This window comes from Triturus cristatus, chromosome 3_1 (genome assembly GCF_964204655.1).
Source record: "Triturus cristatus chromosome 3_1, aTriCri1.1, whole genome shotgun sequence".
Lineage (NCBI taxonomy): Eukaryota > Metazoa > Chordata > Amphibia > Caudata > Salamandridae > Triturus > Triturus cristatus.
Genome location: NC_140583.1, coordinates 778,659,104 through 778,680,786, shown reverse-complemented (window position 1 = coordinate 778,680,786; position 21,683 = coordinate 778,659,104). Strand labels below are relative to the sequence as shown.

The 21,683-nt window shown below is 46.6% G+C and overlaps 1 protein-coding gene across 4 annotated transcripts in view; it reads left to right on the top strand.

Moving 5' to 3' along the window:
- INCENP (inner centromere protein) overlaps window positions 1–21,683 on the top strand; it is a 175,679-nt gene that overhangs the window by 36,972 nt on the left and 117,024 nt on the right. For all 4 annotated transcript variants that reach the window (XM_085644974.1, XM_085644973.1, XM_085644972.1 and 1 more), the window contains exons 8-10: window positions 12,619–12,667; window positions 13,787–13,913; window positions 14,003–14,161. In XM_085644974.1, coding sequence (XP_085501100.1) covers window positions 12,619–12,667; window positions 13,787–13,913; window positions 14,003–14,161 — 335 coding nt within the window. The remainder of the gene's footprint in view (window positions 1–12,618; window positions 12,668–13,786; window positions 13,914–14,002; window positions 14,162–21,683) is intronic.

Below are 21,683 nucleotides of genomic sequence, written 5' to 3'. Positions count from 1 at the left end.
CCCTTCCCTTTCGGGAGTTTCCTCCCCCTTACCCTCCTTGCCAAGGTTATTGCTCGGAAGACCATCTGATTCTCCTACAGAAAGAGGTTCTAGCCTTGCTTCAGAAGGGTGCAATAGAGGTGGTTCCGGAGCAGGAAAGGGCTTAGGGATGCTACTCCCGGTATTTCTTGATTACCAAAAAGGACGGCAGATTGCGTCCGATTCTGGACCTCAGAATCTTGAACTTTTACCTGAAACAGGAAAAATTCAAGATGCTGACCCTTGCTCAGGTTCTTCAAGCGTTGCAGCAAGGAGACTGGATGGTGTCGCTCGACTTGCAGGACGCGTACTTCCATGTCCCAATCCTGAAGTCGCACACTAAGTATCTCTGTTTTACGGTTGGGTCGCAACACTACCAGTTTGCGGTCCTCCCGTTTGGTCTTACTACCGCACCTCGAGTCTTCACAAAGGTGATGGCAGTGGTGGCTGCTCATCTCAGGAGGTCGGGGATTCCAGTTTTCCCCTACCTGGACGACTGTCTTCTGAAGGCAGAGTCCCCAGAGATGGTGCAGCGTCCTCTGCGGGTAACATCTCAGCTGTTATACGACTTGGGTTTCTCGATCAATGTGCCCAAATCTCACCTGGTGCCCTCACAATGCGGCCTGTTCATAGGGGCGGTACTGGACAGTACTGTGTGTCGGGCATTCCCTCCTCCTCAAAGGATTCTCGACATTCAGGAAATGGTCCCTTTATTCCACAATGGAGCGGTTGTTCCAGTTCTGAAGGTCCTTCGCCTGCTCGGTCTGTTCGCCTCCTGCATACTGTTGGTCAACCATGCACGCTGGCACATGAGGGCGCTCCAGTGGTGCCTCCGCAGGCAGTGGTATCAGCACAATGGAGATCTCAGGGAGTCGATCAGGATCTCTGGAGAAGCTGCAGCGGATCTATCTTGGTGGAGCGTGGAGGGCAATCTGTCCCAAGGAAAGCCCTTCCATCTTCCTCCATCGGTGGCGGCTACAGTGATTACGGATGCATCCACCCTAGGGTGGGGTGCTCATCTGGGGGATCTGGAGATCAAGGGTCTTTGGTCTCCAGAGGAGAGGTTGCTTCACATCAACCTTCTGGAATTGCGGGCGATTCGTTTGGCACTCAAGGCCTTCCTCACTTCCCTTCGCGGTCAGTCTGTTCAAGTCCTGACGGACAACACTACCGCGATGTGGTATGTCAACAAGCGGGGAGGAGTGGGTCGTGTTGTCTCTGCAGAGAGGATCTGCGTCTCTGGTCCTGGGCTCAGGACCATCAGATTTGTCTGGTGGCAAATCATCTGGCTGGGGTGCTGAACGTGCGTGCGGACAGTCTCAGTCGACAGTTCTCCGCCGACCACGAGTGGAGGCTACATCCGGAGGTGGTTCGTCACTTTTTTCGGACGTGGGGAACCCCTTGGGTGGACCTGTTTGCCACTTGCGAGAACGCGCACTGCCCGTCGTTTTGCAGTCTCCAGTATCCGATGCAGGGGGCGTTAGGGGATGCGTTTCAGTTGAGTTGGGGCTCACAACTCCTTTACGCGTTTCCTCCCAGACCCTTGATTCCTCGGGTTCTGAGGAAGGTTCGCCAAGACCGGGCCCAAGTTATATTGATCGCCCCGGATTGGCCAAGAAGGGTGTGGTACACAGATCTTCTCCACCTCTCCTCGTGCCCTCCGCTCCGTCTCCCTCTGAGGGCAGACCTCCTCTCGCAGTCGGAGGGGCAGATTCTTCTACACCCCCACCTCCAGAGCTTACACCTTCATGCCTGGAGATTGAACGGGGCAACCTGAGTTCGTTCTCTCTCCCGCCTGATGTGGTGGACGTTATTTTATCGGCCAGGCGACACTCCACCAAGTCCGTTTACTCCTACAGGTGGTCTAAATTTGTAAAATGGTGTGCAGAGAGATCCACTGACCCTTTAAAAGCCCATCTTTCTGATGTGCTCCAGTTTGCTCTTTCCTTGGCTCAGCAGGGCTGTGCTGTGGCCACGGTCAAGGGCTATCTTTCGGCCTAATCTGCTTTTCTATGCCTTCCAGATCAACCGTCACTTTTTAAATCTCCGGTTGTTCTGAGGTTTATCAAGGGCCTTACAAACGTTTCCTCCCACTCCTTTTGTAATGCCTCAGTGGGACCTTAATCTTGTTTTAACCTTTCTGATGGGGTCCCCATTTGAACCTCTAAATAGCTGTCCTTTGAGGCTGTTGTCCTTTAAGGTGGTCTTTCTTGTAGCCATAACCTCGGCAAGGAGGATGAGTGAGCTTCAAGCTCTTGGTTCTAAACCCCCGTTTTTTAACCTTGCATGCTGAAAGGATGGTTCTCAGGACCAGGGCTGCTTTCCTGCCAAAAGTTGTCACTCCGTTTCATTTGGGGCAGTCCATTACTCTCCCTGTTTTCTATCCGCCTCCTCATCCTTCCAAAGAGGAGGAAAGACTCCATCGCCTGGACCGAAGAGGGCTGTGTTTTTATTTGGACAGGACTAAAGACTTTCGTCTTGATGACCAACTCTTCATTGGCTACGTTGGTCATTCAAAAGGAAGAGCAGTGCACAAGCGCACTTTGTCGAGATGGATTTTCCTTGCCATCAAGATCTGCTACGCCCTGGCTGGTAAGACCCCTCCTGAGGGAATTAGAGCTCATTCAACTAGAGCGAAGTCATCTACATCTGCTTTGGCCCGGGGTGTTCCTGTGGCAGATATTTGTAAGGCCGCGACTTGGGCCTCCCTTCATACTTTCGCAAAGCATTATTGCTTGGACTCCGAGATGAGGAGGGAGGGCCACTTCGCACGCTGTGTATTACAAGACTTTCTGGTATAGGAAGGTGGACACCCTCCTCCGGGAGTGGGGACTGCTGTGGGAATCTATTCACAAGGTGAGGAATCCAGTGGCAGATGTATCCATCAGAAGAACAAGTTACTTACCTTCGGTAACGCTTTTTCTGGTGGATACAGTATCTGCCTGTGGATTCCTCACTGACCCACCCACCTCCCCGTTGTCCACCTTATATAGTATGAAAGAGGTCTTGTTGGAATGTTTTGATAGTTTCTTGTACATTTGTAGGAAATGCTTGTTTGTTTAGCATTCCTTTGCTTTGTATGCTATGTATTGGTATTCTGTATACTGTGTATACTTGGAGTTGTTGTTGGTTCACCTGTTCGCCTCGGAAAAAATGGGTGGAACTGACGTCATCACGCCGACGTGGGCTTCTTATGGCTCCGGTGACGTCGTACGGAGTCGCGAGCGGAGCCGATGCATTGTGACGTCGCCCACGTCGACGTGGAGTGCTGGGAAAGAAAATTCCGTGGAATGCTGGCGCAGGGGATATTCACAAGGTGAGGAATCCACAGGCCGATACTGTATCCACCAGAAAAAGCGTTACCGAAGGTAAGTAACTTGTTCATCAACAACTTTAGATAGAAAAAGAAAAAAATTAAGCTCCCATAGGGGAAGGGGGGGGGGGGGGGGAGGAGGGGAGATGCGTTTAAAATGCCTAGGTGTTTGGGGGGGGATGAGGGGGGGGGGTGTCTCTTGAGGGAAGAAAAGTATCTAAGTACTAAGTCAATGCCCCCGGGGATTCTGGCTGTCGACCCCTAAAGTAAGGTTCAAGAAGATAGTCTTATAGTTGCAAAGCTCGTAGTCTAGGGGGAACCAGTCGAGAGTGTTCAGTCCTGGATAAGTATTGTGTTAGTGGGTGAACTTAACGTCCGTATGGTTGATATGGGCAGTAAGGAGTTCTAGGGATAAAATATGCCATAGGTGAAGAAACCATGTGGCTATGGGAGGAGGGGGAGGTGAGGCCTTTTCCAGAATAGGGCAGTAGACTGTTGGGCAGCTCCCAACATTTGTAAAATCAAACGCCACTCTGTATGTCATAGCAATCCATGTCGGGGTCTAATACCTAATAGCATAACAGACGGAGAGGAAGGAATGGGGAACCCCACTGTGTCCTTAAGTGGCTAAGAATCTCTTTCCAAAAGACCGTGAGGCCTGGACAAGACCACCAGATATGGATAAAGTCACCTTTGTCGCTCTGACATCTCCAACACATCGGGGGGGGGGAGCATTTGTTGTAAGTGAGCTGGTGTAAAGTACCAACACGTCATGAGTTTATATGCCGATTCTCTTTGCAGAGTGCTATGATATACTTTCAGGATGTCCTGCCATAGGTGGTCCAAGCTCTCTGGGGAAATTCTTCGCCCAAGTCCAGGTTCCACTACATTTGATATGTGTGGGGTGAGGGCCATTGCTAGTGTTGCAAAACTGTGTGTGAGATCAGGCCCTTCGACCCCTCTTAACTGCAGACTAAGGATTTAAAGGCAGCGAGTTTTCTAGTTGCCCCTTGACTATAGGCCTGAGAAAGTAGCCAGTGACTAATCTGATAATATTGCATCCGAGCCCCCTCCGTAAAATGAAAAGCTTTTTTGCATTGATCAAACGTAAGGAGTTTGCCGCCTGAAACAGATCTTGTATAACATGACATTCACCATCAGACCACGCACTGAATGCTCGAGGTTGCAACGCAGGGGGGGGTGAACATGGAATTACAAGCTATAGGTGTATTAGGGGAGGGGACCTTAGTCAAACTGCGATAAAACTCCAATTTATCCCATATGTCTAGGACCTTTTTTGTGGGGTAGCTATATAATCACTGCGGGGGAGCAAATCCCACAAGGGTCTGCATGAAACCACCCGATCAGTGCTTTTCGCTCTCGTGAATTACCCATTCTGATATATACCGAAGGCAACGGGCCCAGTAATACTCTAAGAGATTAGGGCATGCAAGTCCTCCCTGAACCCGCAGCAGCATCAAGATCTTCTTAGAGAAGCGTGGGCGGGACTTTCCCCATATAAAATGAGTAAACTCCTGTTGTAGGGACAGGATATCAGTTTGCTGTATAGGAGTGGAAAGGGATTTTAATATATGTATTTGGGAGAAGCGTCATTTTTATAGTGTTGATACATCCTAGCCATGCAAGAGGAAGGCCTCTTCACCTACGCAACTCCTCCTGAATGCCGCCTCTATACCTAGGCCAGTTGGCTGAAGTCCAGGATGAAAGCAAGGTAGTCAAGTCCAGGCCTAAATATCGTATCGATTTGTCGGACCAATTCAACAGGATAAGATTTTGCAAGTCCTGGACCTCTGATGCCGGAAGTGTGAGGTTAAGGGCATGAGATTTAGCAAGATTTATCCGGAATCCCGATGCTCCCTAAAAGATCGTAAAAGCGTAGCTAACGCTGGGAGAGAAGTGGACGGAGAGCAGAGAGGGAGATCATCTGCAAAGAGGGAGATTTTATGGTCGTACCCTCCCAAAGGGATGCCCTGGATTGCGTAGAATGGTGATAACCCGAGGTTCCACTACTAAGGCAAATAACAGCGGGGATAACTGACATCCCTGCCTAGTGCCGCGATACATCTGGATGGGAGCAGTGAGACGCCCATTAAGGCCAATGCGAGTAGTGGGCTGCATATAGGATGCTATCCATCTGGACACCATCACAGGGCCCAAACCTCCTTTCCGCAAGACCTCCCTGAGAGAGCCCCAATCCACCCGATCACAAGCTTTCTCGTCATCTAGGGACACTAAGCAGGCGGGGATACCCCTATACTGTGCTTTTTCCACAAGGTGAGTGATCCGGCTAATGTTATCCGCTCCTTGGCCATAGTGAATAAACCCAACCTGGTCAGGGTCGATAAGGCCCGGAAGATAGAGTTCCAGGTGGTTCGCTAGGATCTTGGTGAAGATCTTGGCATCAGTGTTCAAAAGGGCGATAGGGCAATACGGAGTAGTCAGGGAATCTGATTTTCCTGGCTTTGGGACGAGAACTATCTCCGCTTCGAGTCAAGAAAGCCCTTAACCGCCTCGAGGGAGCAAGGTGCATCTGCATAGAGTTCCCTATAAAAACACGATAGGGCCAAGCACTTATCAGGCTCCGAAATAGCCCATATACTATTTGGGCGTTTAAGTTTGGCAATATGTGCTCTCGCTGTCTGAGCTTGAAGAGTCTCTCTGCCTTATTAGTACGGTGCAGACGTAGCTGACCCCCGCAACTCCGCGAGTAATCTTTTATTATGAAGAGATGGTCATACGTGGTCTTTGCGTTTAGAGTCTTAACCCCTTCCATGCTGGACGGATTCCCCTGCTGTGCTGATCTATTCCTGCGCGGGCGTGGTCATGACGGAACGGTTCCGTCATGAGCACAGCTCAACCGTGGCTCATGCCGGAACCGTTCCGTCATGAGCACCGAAGGGGTTAATATCCGTGGAGAGGGTTGTCTCTGCTAAACGGTATTTGCGTATTCTGGCTATCGATATAGATGTGATGACCCCACGTATGGTGGCCTTAAAAACGGCCCTGCAGACAGCTTCGGAGTTTTCAGTAAGGTCATTTACTAAGAAAAAAGCCTCAATCTCTTTTAGGATATCCGCCACATAAACCGGATCCTGGAGGGCCTAGGGTGGCAACCGCCATCTAGGGTGAGGCTCCGTGTGAGGTTTTGGGGATCGTAAAGATATTGAAAGGTGCGCATGATCTGATAATCTGTGAGAGTATGATCGGTGTGTATGGGAGAAGCTTTAGTCCTTAGCAGCAGGGTGCCAATGTCTCCATGCGGCTACTAGTCCCAGGTCATTTTTAAGAGTGGCTGACATGGCCCCGGCACTTTGATGTGCTGTGCGGTACCAGTCCGTGTTCCAAACAAAATTAAAATCCCCAGCCCACGGATTATCGGCGTTGTAACAGTGTTAAAGAATGTTACGGTGTAAGCATAAAAAGACATCTTGATTTTTAATTCGGAGTGTATAGGTTTACAGGAGTCAAGGGTTGCCTTCACCATGGGATTTGGATTTTTAAAAACATCCCGTCTTTATCTGTCGTGGTTTTAGAGGGCGTCAGTCTGGCCAGCGTTAAGGAAAATGGTCACCCCTCCAGTTTTTGAAGAGGCGCAAGCCTAGTATTGAGTAGGGTATTTGTGGTGGGACATTAGAGTGTCGGAGGGGAGCAAATGAGTCTCTTGGAGAAAGATAATGTCAGGGTCATGTCGAATGAGGTAGTGCCAAACTTGGTGTCTCTTATTGGGAGAGTTTAGGCCCTTAACATTCAACAAAATAAATTTAATGGGGTTGGTCATGAGAAATCTAATACGCTGCTTCGCCCGCTATGATCAGTAAACCAACACCATGGGTGTACCTCCTCCCATCTCAGGACAAACCAGCATGACCAAAAGCTCATCTAAAGCTATTGAACAAGCAAAGTACCTTACAGTATTCCCCCAAGATCCGAAGCTGTATCCTCCCTGGCCCCATTCCCCACTCCCCTGGCAGCAGCACATCTAGAAAAGGGGGACACAGGGATGGAAAAGAGAGGAAGACCTAAAACCCAATCATAGGTGGCCAACTTGACCGAACATTGTCGGAGTCTGCCAGGAACAGCTCAACATCTATAAGACAGGCCATTCAGGAGAAGTCACTCTCCAATGGGACCCTGAGGGGGGGGGTCGGGGCGAGGGGTGGCAGGTGCAGGAAAGTTTGTGGGTTTCTGCATCCAGCGGCCTGTAGCAATAGAACAGCGAGATGTTCATCCTCCCCCGGGTTGCCGCCAAAGAAGCCAGAGCCAGATCTAGGGACAGTAGTGTCCAAAGGGTCATCCCCATAGTAATTGAATTTTGGGAACTGGACTTATGCCCTCGTTGAGGATCTGACCTTGGCCGGGCAGAAGAGAAGCAAGAACGATTGTATAGGTAGATTATATCAGATTGTCTCATCGTGAAAATAGGTGTGAGGGTCATAAGAGTTTGAATAAACCAAAGCCTAGTTAGACCTTGTGGTCGGGTGATCGAGTTTGCGGAGAGGAGTCATTCAAGGACCGGATGTGGCTGATAATCTCCTGTTTGGCCTGTGAGGTTTCCGCACTCTTGGAGGCGTCGCATGTACTTGGGTGGCATGACAGACCATTCTGAGTGTAAGTGTCCTCCCGGGCGCCCCCCCCCCCCCCCCCCCAAGGGAAGGCTGGTCCTCGCCCTCCGACTCCAGTGAAAACTGCAAGAGCTGTTTTGCTTCTGTCAATGACTGAATAGTATTTCGCTTACCCTCCCTGGTAAACCTCCGGGCACAGGGATAACCCCACTGGAATTTATTGTTGAGGTCTCGGAGCTTATCCGTGACTGGTTTAAAGTCTTCTCCTTTGCAGCATAGCCGGCGCAAAGTCTTGAAAAGATCTGGATCGAAAGACCATTGTAAGTAAAAGCGCTGACCCCTGGATCTTTTACACAATGGCTTCTTTTTCAGCGAAAAAGTGAACCCGTGCGAGTATGTCCGGGATGAAGTCTGGTCTATTGCGAGAACCCTGAACTCGATGGGCTCTATCAAGCAGCTTCTTCGTTCTAATAGCCTGTAGAAACTCTGCCATGATGTCCTTGTCTTCTGCTACCAAGGGAACTCCTCTAATACGCAGGTTTTTTCGCCTACTGTGATTTTCGAGATCCTCCGGCTTCATCTGTAATCTAATGTTTTAGTCTTCCAACTCTGCCATCCTTCTCCACAGGCTCTCATGGTCCTCTGACCTAGCGTCCATGGTGTGCTCTAGGTCATCCCCTCTGCCGCCAATCTGTGACCTCCTGTCGTATGTCCTGCTGCCCAGCTTTGAGGTCTTGCATAAGGGATCCAATTTCATCCTTCATCTCCTGGTGAAAGAACGCCATGAAGGCCTGGGTGATCGGCGTTTCCGAGCTGGCCTCTTCTGTTGCAGAGACTAACGAACAGCGGAGTCCTAGGTCTGTGGATTGATTTTGGTCCAAAGGGACGTTACCGGGTTATTTCGGCAAACAGCATAGTCTGAGTCTTTGGTGGCTTTATTTTTAGGAGGCATGGCTGGATATCAACCTGTGTCCAGAGTCCCAGATAATCTAGAAACGGCTTCCCTCCGTTATTGGAGAGATCCCAGCGAACGTAACACCTTGAGCAGTTCAATCCCCCAGGAGCCCCATCACAGCCCAGCTCTCACCGATTTCCCAAAATAGTTGCTGCTTACCCGGTGGGGCTGTGCATACTACGCAGGCTAGGCAGCGGACTGCTGTTTTCTTCCCTCTGCTCTCCCTGGATAAGATCTGTTGGGGGGCAGCTCAAAATGCGGATTGTTTAGGCCCAAAACTGACAGGCGGCTTAAAGCTGTCCCACCTCCGTCTCCTCACACAGCAAGCCTCGGGGCTCCAATAAGCAGTGGGGCCCCCCCCCTCTGTTGGCAGAATACCCTACAGTCTTTCCCCCCCCCCCCCCCCCCCTTCCATACAAAGCGCCCAACTCCAGCCAGAATGCAATAACGAGTTCCATCAGTCAGACACTGGGAAGTACATCAAGCTAGTCGTGTAGTACCAGGCGGCTGACCTGGTAATCTGGATCAACTGGTTTAACAGGACGCGAAGGAGCGGAGACCCAGCTACAAACGTCTTACTCAGTTCGCTTCTTGGCCACACCCCCATGTTGTCAAATTTGAGTGGGAAGGGATAAATGTTTTTTTTTTTTTTTTTTCCCTGTGTGGTAAATTTTAATGTATACCATTGATTCCAATGTTAGTAGTTTCAGCTTTTCTGTTTGGGAGATGAACCTCCAGTATTGTATGGATTTAGGATTTTACGTAATGTAGCCAGTTGGAGTTGGAACTCATGGGTATTTTTCACATTCCTCACATTGCAGGATAAGTAACTTTTTTTGTGTTGTGGTGTATAGACTTGGCTTGTAGCTAAACGTTTTTAGTAGGGCTCGCGCAGCGAGAGCCCTTTTGTGTGGGGTTCAGAAACTGAGCCTGGAATTGCACACGCTCGTGCATGTGCTTTTCCTTTTGTGGCCCGCTATTGGCCTTTGCGTGCGTGTTTTTTTTTTTTTACTAGGACAGCATGCAATAGGCCAAAGGCGGTCACATTCAGGTGTGTGGAATTTAATAAAATATCTACTTGTCCACGGGGCAGGTTGCTTCACAAATAACAAATTCCACTTGTCCCTTTTGTGTCATGTAATGCGGCGACAAATTATGGCAGCAATCTCATTATATAAGAGCTCTGATATAGCCTCTCTGATTATGCAAGGACTCCTTCCATAACAGGAATTGAATACTAGTAATTCCCTTATCTTGCCATGTTTCCGCAGACTTGCATGTTGGGGCTGAAGGTAATGATAAGCAAAAGTTCCAGGGTTGGAATGCCCTTTTGAGTCTATGCATACCTACTAATGTCTGTTTTAAGGGTTTTTTCACCAAGTCTTCTCTAATCTATTTCCCTACTGAGCAAGGTTGGAAATGTACTCCTGATAGTGGCAGACATAAAACTTCTTCCAGGGTTGTGAAAAAAGTGGTTGGAGGGAAAGTGGACTTGCAGACTCTGATTTTCGCATGAGGCAATCTACACCTCCATATTTGCCAATGCTAAAATGCAGTTGACAAATGTTTTCTAGGAGTACTATTTCTTGGCGTACTTCAATAAAGTCTTATGAATTCACGAAAGCTGTATATTTGCACTTAATGCAAGGACATGGGTGCACTTTTGAGACTTTAATAATTGGGCCCTTAATTAGGTCTGGTGTTAACCATTACCTTTTGTGATTATTAAAATTCTGTTTCTCTCTCGGTCTATTGGCTAGCTTCACTGTAAGTGACAGCATTCTGTTTTTTAACAGAGTTTACCAACACAGTTGTTTTGTTCATTGCCAGGAACTACTGTGGCAATGTGTACTTTTTGAGACAAAGTATTTTTGCATTTGCCAATGTTTTTTATTATGGTGAGGGTCTGGCAGCTCCCAAACAAATAAGATTGTACAAACACCATGCTGAAACAAGTCACGCATTGACAAAACCAAAAGGCTGACCAACAATTTCGGACCTACTGGCTTTACCAATGCTTGTTTATTTTTGTTTCCCATAATCTTATTAAAACTGGTTACACAAATTTTCTATTCTAAATGTTATGTGAAATACTAGCATACATCAACCCATTTGCTGCAAAGAAATGGTACCTAACATTTTACAGTAGTTCAGTGAAATCCTTTTGCATTCTTTTTTGTGAACATTTTATTTTGAAAGCAAAGAATGTTCAATTCTGCTTTCAAGCCTCTACAAATATTTGCATCTAATCAGAGAGCATTCTGGGAGCATTATTCATAGCTAACCACTGAATGTGTACACATTTGTATGCTGTAACCAGTAGTGCTGTCTGAGCTTACAACATTTACTTGGAGCGCTCACCCTAATAATAAAGGTTTTGCATTAATGAACCATAAATACAAGTTTTAACAGCATTAACACATCGAAACTAATATTACCTTAATTGCAGGCAGTGCCTTTCCCTGATCCATAATGTGGTACTGTAAACTGGCAGGCAAAGGGTTTGTGCTTTAGGGGGTTGGGCCTACTTGTCCCAAGGACAAAATACACATTAAAACTTGTTGCCCTTGACCCTAAACAATATGTCTTGGGCGACGGGCTATAGGAATCCCACATCCCTGCATTTCTATGGTTTAGTGTGCTTATATATGACATTTTATGTGCCTTATGTGCGACAATATGAGTGACAATTTATTGATAGTAGAACGAAGTAGATCTGCTCATATACATTACATTTCGGAAATGACCAACCTAATGCTGCAGAGCGCTGAGTGTTTAGGCTAGGTCTCAGTAGTAGAACTGTGGGTTATAATTAACAATAACCAAGCCATTTGGTTGCTTTATCAAATCCATGAAGACTGGGTCGTTTTTTTTGCTGCAAATGCAAGAGTAATCGCATGTTAAAAAGCATTTAAGGAATTGTAAATATTAATTTTTCAATGGAAACATCCACAGAAAATTGTGCCATATCGGTATGCCTGGTATCCATGCAGAGAGCTTACTATGCCAATAAACCAACATCTATCCAATATGTTCAACATGTTTATTTAGTCTGCATTCATAGGCCCAAGGCAAGTATCCTGCCATGCAGCTATCACATTCTGTTAAATTGAGTGTGTGCGAGGCAGGACTACAAATCCCCACAGACCAAACCCTATTCTATCAGAATCCGAATACGCTTTATTTGATTTTAAAAAAGATATTAAACCATAAAAGCACAATAAATTGAAAGAACGTACATTTAATCAGAATGATTTGAGTTAAAAAATGTGTTCAACGCAGACAATTTAAAACAAGCATTTGCAATGCAATAGGTCTCGCATTATTTAGGTTTGAGCTATTTGTAAATAATGCAACTCCAATAGCTCAAACTTAAATAATGCAAGACCTATTGCATTGCACATGCTTGTTAATAACTGGTCTGTCTTCAGTTAGAGTTGTGTGTAAGATGCCAAGTGATCGGTGAGTGGCAGATTGCTTCTAGGTGATGTGGCAAAACTGTTTGTCTGCTTTCTTTAGAGTTATTTGCATGTAGGCATGGCTGAGTCTGCATGACAAATTGACATTCTGTCTTGACAGGGCAGCATTTGCGAGATGCAGCTGCCAGTGTCCTCAGTTTTCAGCATGCAGATGCTTTTAGCCTCCAACCTATCTGCATTGTAGGAATCTGTATAATATACACAGGTCTGTGCGGCAACGAATAATGACCATGTTTGAACAGTGCTTAACGTACATTTCTGTCTCTGCAGAGAGTGCCCCAGACACACGACTGGAGCCTCAAGACGCCCAAAGTGCTCGGTAAGTACTCCCAGTGTAAGGCAGGAGTGCTCTAAGCAGATTGTAAAACAAATTTGATTGGGCAAATTAGATGCGTCTAAATGGGCAGGGAGCGGGATCTGGTGGTAGATGATATTAAACTCGATCTATCGTCTTTTGGGGTATGTCATTTGCAACTGTTCAGCATGTTCTTCACCACATGCTTCTTAGTGAGTCCATCACATGGACGATGTTTTGAGAAGCATGTGTGCTTGAGCCTCTACTTTGTGTTTCCTTCTAAATACCCTTTCTTCTCACAGTACGTATCTAGCTGTTGATTGTAAACTTACTGTATGTGTAGTGGTCCCCAGAAGTAAGTCCGTCCAGCTTCTGCATTGGTTCCATCTTATAGAAGTTGTGCTCCACCATGGTTGAGGTTTTTTTCAAATCATCGGGATTATCGGTAGCTCTATTTTATGATCGCTATGGGGAGGTGGTGGAATTTGATGACAGAATTTCTATCTTCCAAGTCTTTAATGCAAGGGTTTTTATTTTGCTCTAATTATGTAACATTTGTGGTTATCCCAGTGTGCTTGGAGCTAAAACAGCTAATGAACACATAGTGGAAGACTGTGGCAAGTAACCATATTGGTGCTTTTCAAAAATGTTATGGAAACGTTCCATGTGGCATGTTTGTTTTTCATTTTACACTGAGATTTGAGAACATTCTGGAACGCAGTTGGCCTAGACAGTGTCAAACCACGAGGCCTTTTGGTCTATGCAATTTGAGAAATCTTTAGAAGGGCTGCAGGCAGGGTACAGTCTCTAGAGCACAAACGGAGTGTGCCCATAATAACATCTTCACGTTTTTTGGGAATAGCGAGCTTCCCTCCCATTTATTTGGCACCATAGTTATTTATTGTGTGGTGTGAATATAATTGTGTGAAAATTAATTTGGATGAGTAGTGCTTTTGGTGGAGGCTGGACCTACTTGCAGTTCGGCAGTCTGTAATCCTGGTTTGCAGCAGATGAGTAACCTACCGGTAGTGTTTTGTGCAAGTTTCTTCCTGTTTCGAGCACAAGTGCTGTTTAAGTAGTTGACAGCCAGTTTGCTTTTATTTTCATGTAAAATACCAACTGTGTACTGATTTGTGTTTGCAGGAGGAAGAGTTACAAGAGAGCAGTAGATTCTCTGTATGATGAAGGCCTGGATGGGCAGCATTTAGATGATGTGGGCCGTTCTCCACCGAGGAAGAAGACTCCATCTCCACCATGTCCCAATAACAAAGTAGGTAGTGAGATGCTCCTCATTCTAAATAGCTTGTCTAATTCCATGAATATTAAGTTTCAAACTACAGTTTTTCCTTACCCACACAGGTGGTGCGCCCCCCTCCGGCTCACATGAGAACCTTTTTGCACACTGTACAGAAAAACCAGATGCTTATGAGTACCCCGGGTTCAGTCTGTAGCTCTTCCAAAAGCAACATTGTGAAGTCCTTCATTAAGCGAACAACGCCTCTTAAGACTGATAACAAGGTACAAAACCACTTTGCATATACCTAATTCACTTTTGCCTTTGGTTTTGGGGGGCAGCGTGATAACTGGCAAAGGGGTGCATGTGCCCCAAGTTCATGCAGTTAGTTGTACAGCCTAATCTGGCGTACATTCTCTTGCCATTAATCATTACATCTGATGGATTTGGCTGCTAATCTTTCTTTCTTGGTGAAAGAGAACTTGTGGCATTCCCTGGGAATATGTGGAATCTTGTCTACTATGCTGAATTTCACCTGTATGACGTTAAGAGTACAAAACAGTAAAATGTATGCCCTAGTGGTGGACTCTGTAGTGGAGCCGCACCATGATGTCTGAACAGGCAAGTTCTGGAAGGCCATTAAAAGTTGTTTTTCGCTGCATCCTTAGGACCATCTTGTTGACTCATATCTAGGTGCAGGTAATCTAGTGCTTACTGTTTGCATCTTGTTGAGGCAATTGATTTTGCGGTCTATTTCTGTTTAAAAGCCAGAAGGGATTTGGCAAAGCAGTTGATGTACCAGCCATGGGCTTGACATGGGAAGGGGTAGGCGTTCCTAAAAGTTGGACCTCTTCTAACATCCATCACTGGGGAAGGCACCAAAGGGTGGGGAGGGGGGAAACAGTCTGAAGCATGGTTTGAACGCTGGAGAGCAAGAGTTTTTTTCCAAGGCTAGCTGACTTGAACTGAGATGGCATTCCCTCCCATCTGTAATTTTGTGAATTGTGGCATTTTTATATTGAAGTGTTTGCAACTGAGGCTTGCTGATTTTGGAGGGGGGGAGGGGGTTGGTAGATGTGCCGCGATCTGATTTGTGAAGTACATGTTGCCTCATGCAAATTGCCTTTAAAGAGGATCCATCACAATTTGTTTAGGGGGCGTTTTGGTAAGCGTGTTTGCAAGAGTACAGGAGCTTGAGCTATGTGGTTTAAACTATTTGGGAACCTAGTTAAGGTGGGGGGGGGGGGGTGCTATACTAAGCACATTCACAGATTTCTCTAAAGAATGTATTTGATTTGTTTAGGTTTAGTGCCAGTCAGAGTATTACGAAGCTTATTTTTATGACCAATCAAAGGGGATGCCTATTTTGCATCTGCTGACCAGGTTAGAATTGCATAGGTGGCCAATTTTTCCATCTGATTATTTCTGTTTTGACCTTGTGTAGTTTGAAGTAGCAATCTAGGTGTTGGCAGTGATTACGCAAACTGCAAGCCTCAGGGCTTTGGTATCAGAATTCTGGATTGATCTGTGTGCTGTCGGTCCAGGTAGATGGCTGTGGTATACATTAAATGTTAAATGGTGGGAGTCCTGAAGAATGCTAGTTGTGCCGCATTAATCTCTTTTGGATTTGCATGCTATGAAGAGACGTGCAACCCGGAAAACCCATTGATTTACTTGCGATATTCAGATTTTTTTCCACAGTTGGGTCTGGAAGCAAGTGAGGTCCTGAGTTGAGGAAAAAAGAAGCTGAGACAAAAAATAAGCTTCTTCAATGCAAAGACTGTTGCAGGGATCACGTCGCAAATTGTTGAATAGGAGACAATGCCAAATATTTCATAAACATAAGATGCAAGAATGTGGTGCAAGATTACGTGAGCCAGAGCATGAGTAAGGGGCTTGGCTCATACCCCTTTTAGACTTTGTCAACAGTACCAGCACGAGTATACACAGAGACTAGTACAAATTGTGCAATCTGCCTTTGAAGGCCCACAGTCTAGAGGACTGCTTAGCCTGCATGGAATTCTTATCAAATCAGGGCAAGGCATAAAGAGGTTGCCACATTACCATGACTCTCAAAAAGAACAGGAGATGAGGACACACTCAAGGACGCAACGGATTCACAATTGGAACAGGAACTCCAGAAGGTTGTCAAAGTCCAACCAGAAAAGACTCAAGCAGAGACCAAACGCAAAGTAATTCCACAATGGCGTAGGAGCTAAAAAATATCAGTTACTGTGCTGTAGGCCAACAGAGCCACACTTTCTCAAGACAAAAGACCCCACTGAATGCGAAACCTGTATGTACCTTGAAAGAGATACAAAGACTTGGGAGGGATTAAAGAGCATCGGGTAAGAATAGCTAAATGCCAATCCCAGACTCCAGCTTCAGAAACACTCCAAAAATCAGCTTGACCAGGATGCCAAAAGTCTTTTCGACCTCCTAAAGAATAATAAGGGGTCAGAAGTCTAATCTAGCAAAAATCTCTGAAGGTGGAAAGAAAGGGGTGCCTCCAGGCCAAACTGGAAGCCCTGGTCTGGAAAACATTTTACAACTCAGCAGAAATACAGTATACCTCTCAAACAGCAATTTTCAAAGCAAAGGAAGTTTGTAGACTAGTACCACCAGGAGTAAGAATTCATACAGATAGGCTAATTCATTGAAGACCAGTAGAACATCTGAACGGGCTCGGCAGATTAGACGACAGACTCCTTCCCATCTAGACCCTCGCCACCAGATGACATTATTAGATATGTGGTCATTAAAAGGGCACCTAATGTGAGAAGTTGGCCTGATATGATGTCACTAGTTCTAGTGTACACCTTGTATCAGTCCAAACAACCCTTATGGTGATTGGTTGTAAAGTCAACCTTATAGACCAGCTATCCTAGTGGTAGCATGGACAAGAGCAGTCTTAGGCTAAACTCTGTATGGCATGTGAAGCCAGCTGTTATACCATTTGCAATCCCTTGAATACCAAATGAAAGGACACCACAACAGATATATATAAAAAATAGAATGTATTTATTCTAGTCAAAATACCCTCAGCACTCTTTATGAGATTTGAGGTAAGTACAACACAGTCTTATTTAAGCATACATAAGTCACACAGGTAAGTAATACAGTTAGGCCCTAGGGGCCACGCAAACCATATACTAAGTAAGTGGTATAAGGACCACTGTCACGAACACAGGTTAGGCCTAGGCCTAGGGAATCGCTGGAGCTAAACTATACTACCAATTGCTAGGCTCACAGGATTCAGGTGCAGAGTGGAAACACTCGCGCGTAATGCGTTAGTCGATAGAAATAGCAGTATTTAGAAATTAAGAGTTTTAGGACACTTCGGAAGGAGCTAGGAGTTAGAGACTTGGAAACTAGACCCTAGGATAGTCAATACCCTTGTGAGCACCGGAGTACTCAAGTTACCTAGCCCACGGGCTGCGGGTGCATTGGTGTGAACTTGCGTCGGGTTTCGTCGTCGACTCCTATGGATGCCTGAAGAAAAGATGCTGACAGGCAGTCAGTGAAGAGTGTCCAGTGGATTCCAAGGATAGAATCAAGGAGGTTACCTGCAAGCAGAGGGGACAGAGTCTAGGTCACCAGCCAAGAGCCGGGAAGGAACCAGGAAGGAACCAGGCGATGTCGTGAAGATGCAGGTGAAGCTTGTCGCAGCAGCCACGGGTACCAGGAGGCGTCGGACGACCAGAACCAGGAGCCGAGCTGCCCCACAAAGGCTCTTGCTGTTGGCGGCGTCTATGTCGATTTCGGACCCAACAAGCCTTGGCAAGCGCAACCCACGCAGGATGAAGGATTCGCTTCTGTTGCAGACCAGGAAGGCCTGAGGTGCTTCTCTTTCGCAGGGAAGCAAGGGCCAGTCTAGAGGAGCCAAACCAGCGGTGAAAAGGTAAGGGTTCGTCGTCGCTTCGTCGTCGCAAAGGTTACTAGCCAACGGACAAGCAACTGGACAGACGCGTCCAGCAGGAAAATGCAGAAGGGCCCCACGCAGAACTTGTGGAGGGCTGATCTTCGGTGCAGATGGTGCTCGGGGTTGGGGCTTCTCAATCCCCAGAGCACAACTTCGAGGATGCCTCAGGAGCTGCGCTGGAAGCTAGTAGCCAATTTTCCCAGGTAGCCGGTCCCACGTCTCATCGCCTCCACGAATCTCAGCTTTGCCTCCACAGATCTCAGCTTTGCTGTGGATGTGGATCAGGGTCGGAGAAGTCTGCAAGTCAAGGCGCTGGTCGGGCTCTGCAGTCGGTTCCTCGTAGAACTTGGGCAAAGCAAACGGCAGGTCGCTTGATGGTGCCTGTTTGCACAGGGTGGCCACTCCTTGGCCACAAGGGAGATTCTTCAGTCTTCTTCCGTAGTCGAATGTCCAGAGTTTCTGTTCAAGTTTCAGTTATCGGGATAAACCAAAGTCCTAGGGACTCAGCTCCCACTCTTATACTAATCTGGGGGGCTGGGTTACCTGCTAGGTCCCTCCTATGGGTGGGACCAGGGAGGGGAGTGGTTACACCCCATTCCCTTTGTCCAGTTTCGCACCAGGACTGGGGCTGGAGTGCCCCAGCACCGGTTTGAACCGGACTATGCATGGGACACCTTGTGTGCCCCAGGCAGTGTCTCGTTTCATTCATCCCTCCCTGCCCCAATACACTTAAGTCCTGTCTAGGGTGGTGCTAGCACCTCCCAAGGCAGGAAACCTATTGTCCAAGCCTCCCTCGCTGGAAGGACTCCCAGCAGCAGGAGGTCAGACTTGTGTCTGTGGCAGCAGCATCCATTTTGTGATGCTGGGGCTCTGGTTAACTTTAACCGGGTAGTAGGTCTTCAACATGTCTTCTCCCTCTAGAAGGGGGGAATACTATCCTCATCGCCAGAAATGGTGTGGGGATAGTATTCCAAAGTGTTAGGCACCTTACACGACATGTTTTGATAAAGCCAAACCATAGTTACCATAACCGCGAGGATTATAAGGCACTTTAAGAGTATATGGTAGGCGATATCATAGAACAGCTATAAGGACAGGGTTCCGAAAGCTGCAGACAGGCTCAGCTCATGCTAGCCATCTCACATGTTACCAAGCACTCTGCTTTTTGGATTGTCAAGGCCTGCCATAGGAGTGACTGATAGGTTACCCATGTGTCTATATCTAAGGTAGGTATAGGAATACTACACCTAAGCAAGGGGTGATTACACGACCTTGCCCAAGCTGAGTGATCAGCCAGTTGTCATAATGGAAGGCCAGCCAGGGGTGGCATAATACATGCTGCAGCCCTAGTAGGCCTAGGGTACACCTAGGCCCTGGGTACCTAAGGTACACTGTGCAGGGACCTATAAGGTGATCCTTACCAATTGGGTTCTGTACCTAAACTACATAGTATGAATTTAGAGAGCGAACAGCTGGGCTGTGCGTCTGATTAGCAGGCCCACAGCCACATCTAAGTCGAAAACCAGTGAAGCAAAAGCAAAAAAGTGGGGTGAACATAGAAAGCAGACCCTACTCTCCTACACCTAACCCTTCCGGTATACAAATGGAAGAACAGATGGTAGCCTGCTTCCTCCTAGAGACACTGATACTACATCAAAAGAGGAACCAATTTCTCCCCATGCATCCTAAACCAGGGAAGAGCGGCTTTTAAAGAGCCTTCTGCAGCTATTGCCATTACCCTGAGGGTAGAAAAATAAAAAAAATCCACCAAAGAGCCCCTTTGCATCCCAAGCAACATGCTACCTGACTCCCTAATAGAGACAACAGCCTGCAAAATGGCAAACAACCCCATCTCAGTAAGTTTCCCCTCTCCACCCCAGAAAAGAAAGAGGGTGGACCTGGTGGGTAGAAAGCTGAACTTAGGCAACAGCCCAGTGTATAGTTAACTCAAACACCCTGCTTATGTAGCACACACTTCAACAGTAGGATGAAATCAAAGAACACCTACCAGAAGATTGTGAACAGTATGCAGCAGGAGCGAAAGACCGTTACCAACCCTTGCATCAAGCCTGCAAGGATCTACAGACACTGCCAGTAGGCAACTACACAACACTACCACACTGTACAGGCATGTTTGACTTGGAATTTCTGTATTCTAATATTACAATCTGCAGTTATAAACTTGCCCTCCATGGGAAACTGGCTCTTCGGAGGAACAGTTAGTGCGCTACAGTTCATGAAGGATAATGAGACTGCCAGCGCCAGGGCCATTGGAGGGTGTGGGCGGGCTTTTAATGGAAAGGGACACTCCAAGGTGGTATAGCACAAAGAAATGGGGCACCCGCAAGGGGAAGCATGCAACCAAACACTGCACAGGCAGCTTTCAGATAACGCATGTACTGCTGCAACACCGCTATGGCAATACTACTACACATCAATACTGCGTTTACGTAGCTGAGGAAGAGTACCACACAAGCAAGTGGCTCAATAGCAGGCACCCTTCATAAGTGATCAGTAGGAGGAAGGATCACAGAGTTCCAAGAGGAATGAGCAAAGATTACCTCTGACAAATGGATACAAAGATGCTAAATATAAGACCTGGTTATTGCATAGAATTGATGTTATCTCCTCCCAGTATACCACTCAAAAAAAATGGTAGACTGAGGAACACCACCACTTGCAATAGGAAGTAAAGCACTTGTTAAGCAAGGGAGCTGTAGAGGTTATACTACTAAGGGAAAGAAACCAGAGGGTTTACACTTCCTGCCAAAGCCAGACAATACACCAAGACCAAAACTGGATCTAAGGATACTCAACAGATCAATCAAAACACGGAAGTTCAAAATGGCAACCTTGCAAAAAGTCCTCCAATTTATAGGAACAGACACATGGCAACCACAGATCTGACTTCTACCTGTACTGATCAGTGAACAAATCACACAGTTACTAAGATTTGTGGTGGACAAACACTACTAATTCAGAGTTTTACCATTCATAGTAAAATCTGCACCTCTAGTATCTACAAAATGTCTATCTGTGGTAGCACTCCTCAGACAAAAGGGTATAGACGTGTACCCATATCTGGACAACTGGCTAGTGAAAGCAAAAAACGTCAAATACTGCAAGAACAGCTTGGACCAGGCCATGCAGCCCTTGCGCCACCTGGGATTTTCCATCCTATGTGAAAAATACACCAGAAAGGCAGAAGAAATTTCTGGACTCTACCCTAAATTCAGATGGCAAGGGCGTTACCAGTGCATTACATAAGTGTATGTCCAGTTGGCTAACCCCCAATTGGCATAGTTAATATAACCATATGTCCCTAGTAAATGGTGCCAGTGGTACCCAGGGTCTAGTAAATTAATGTCACTAGTGGACCTTCGCACTTGTGCCACCACTACAGAGACGAGATAAAAACATGGCTCTAGGTTTGCAGTTAAAGCCTGTTGGGGCAGCTCTTAAACTGCCATACTCTTCATGGAAACCGAATCCAAGACCTGCCTTAGTAGCTTGGAAGGCAGAGTGCTTGGTATTAAAAACACATGCCTATTTTAAACTTGACATGCCCAGGTAGACAATGAAAACCTTTAAATTGTAATTTTCACTGTAGCAAAGCCGGTGACCCCATTGGCCATAGTTACTGTAGCCCATGTGCTAGCTTCCATTTGGGACCACCTAACCTAGTACTCCAAGGTATCAAATTGATTGTTACAGCAAATCAGACTTAGTCTGGTTTAATGTAACTGTTAATAGGAAGGTGATTATGAAAGTTCTGTAGTAGGGGATCTGTGTATAGTCATAATCTAGTGAATAGTCCCGCCCATGTGCGTGGACCCCGGAGCAATAAAAAATAATCTCTAAAGGTGACAAATCATGCAGACTTG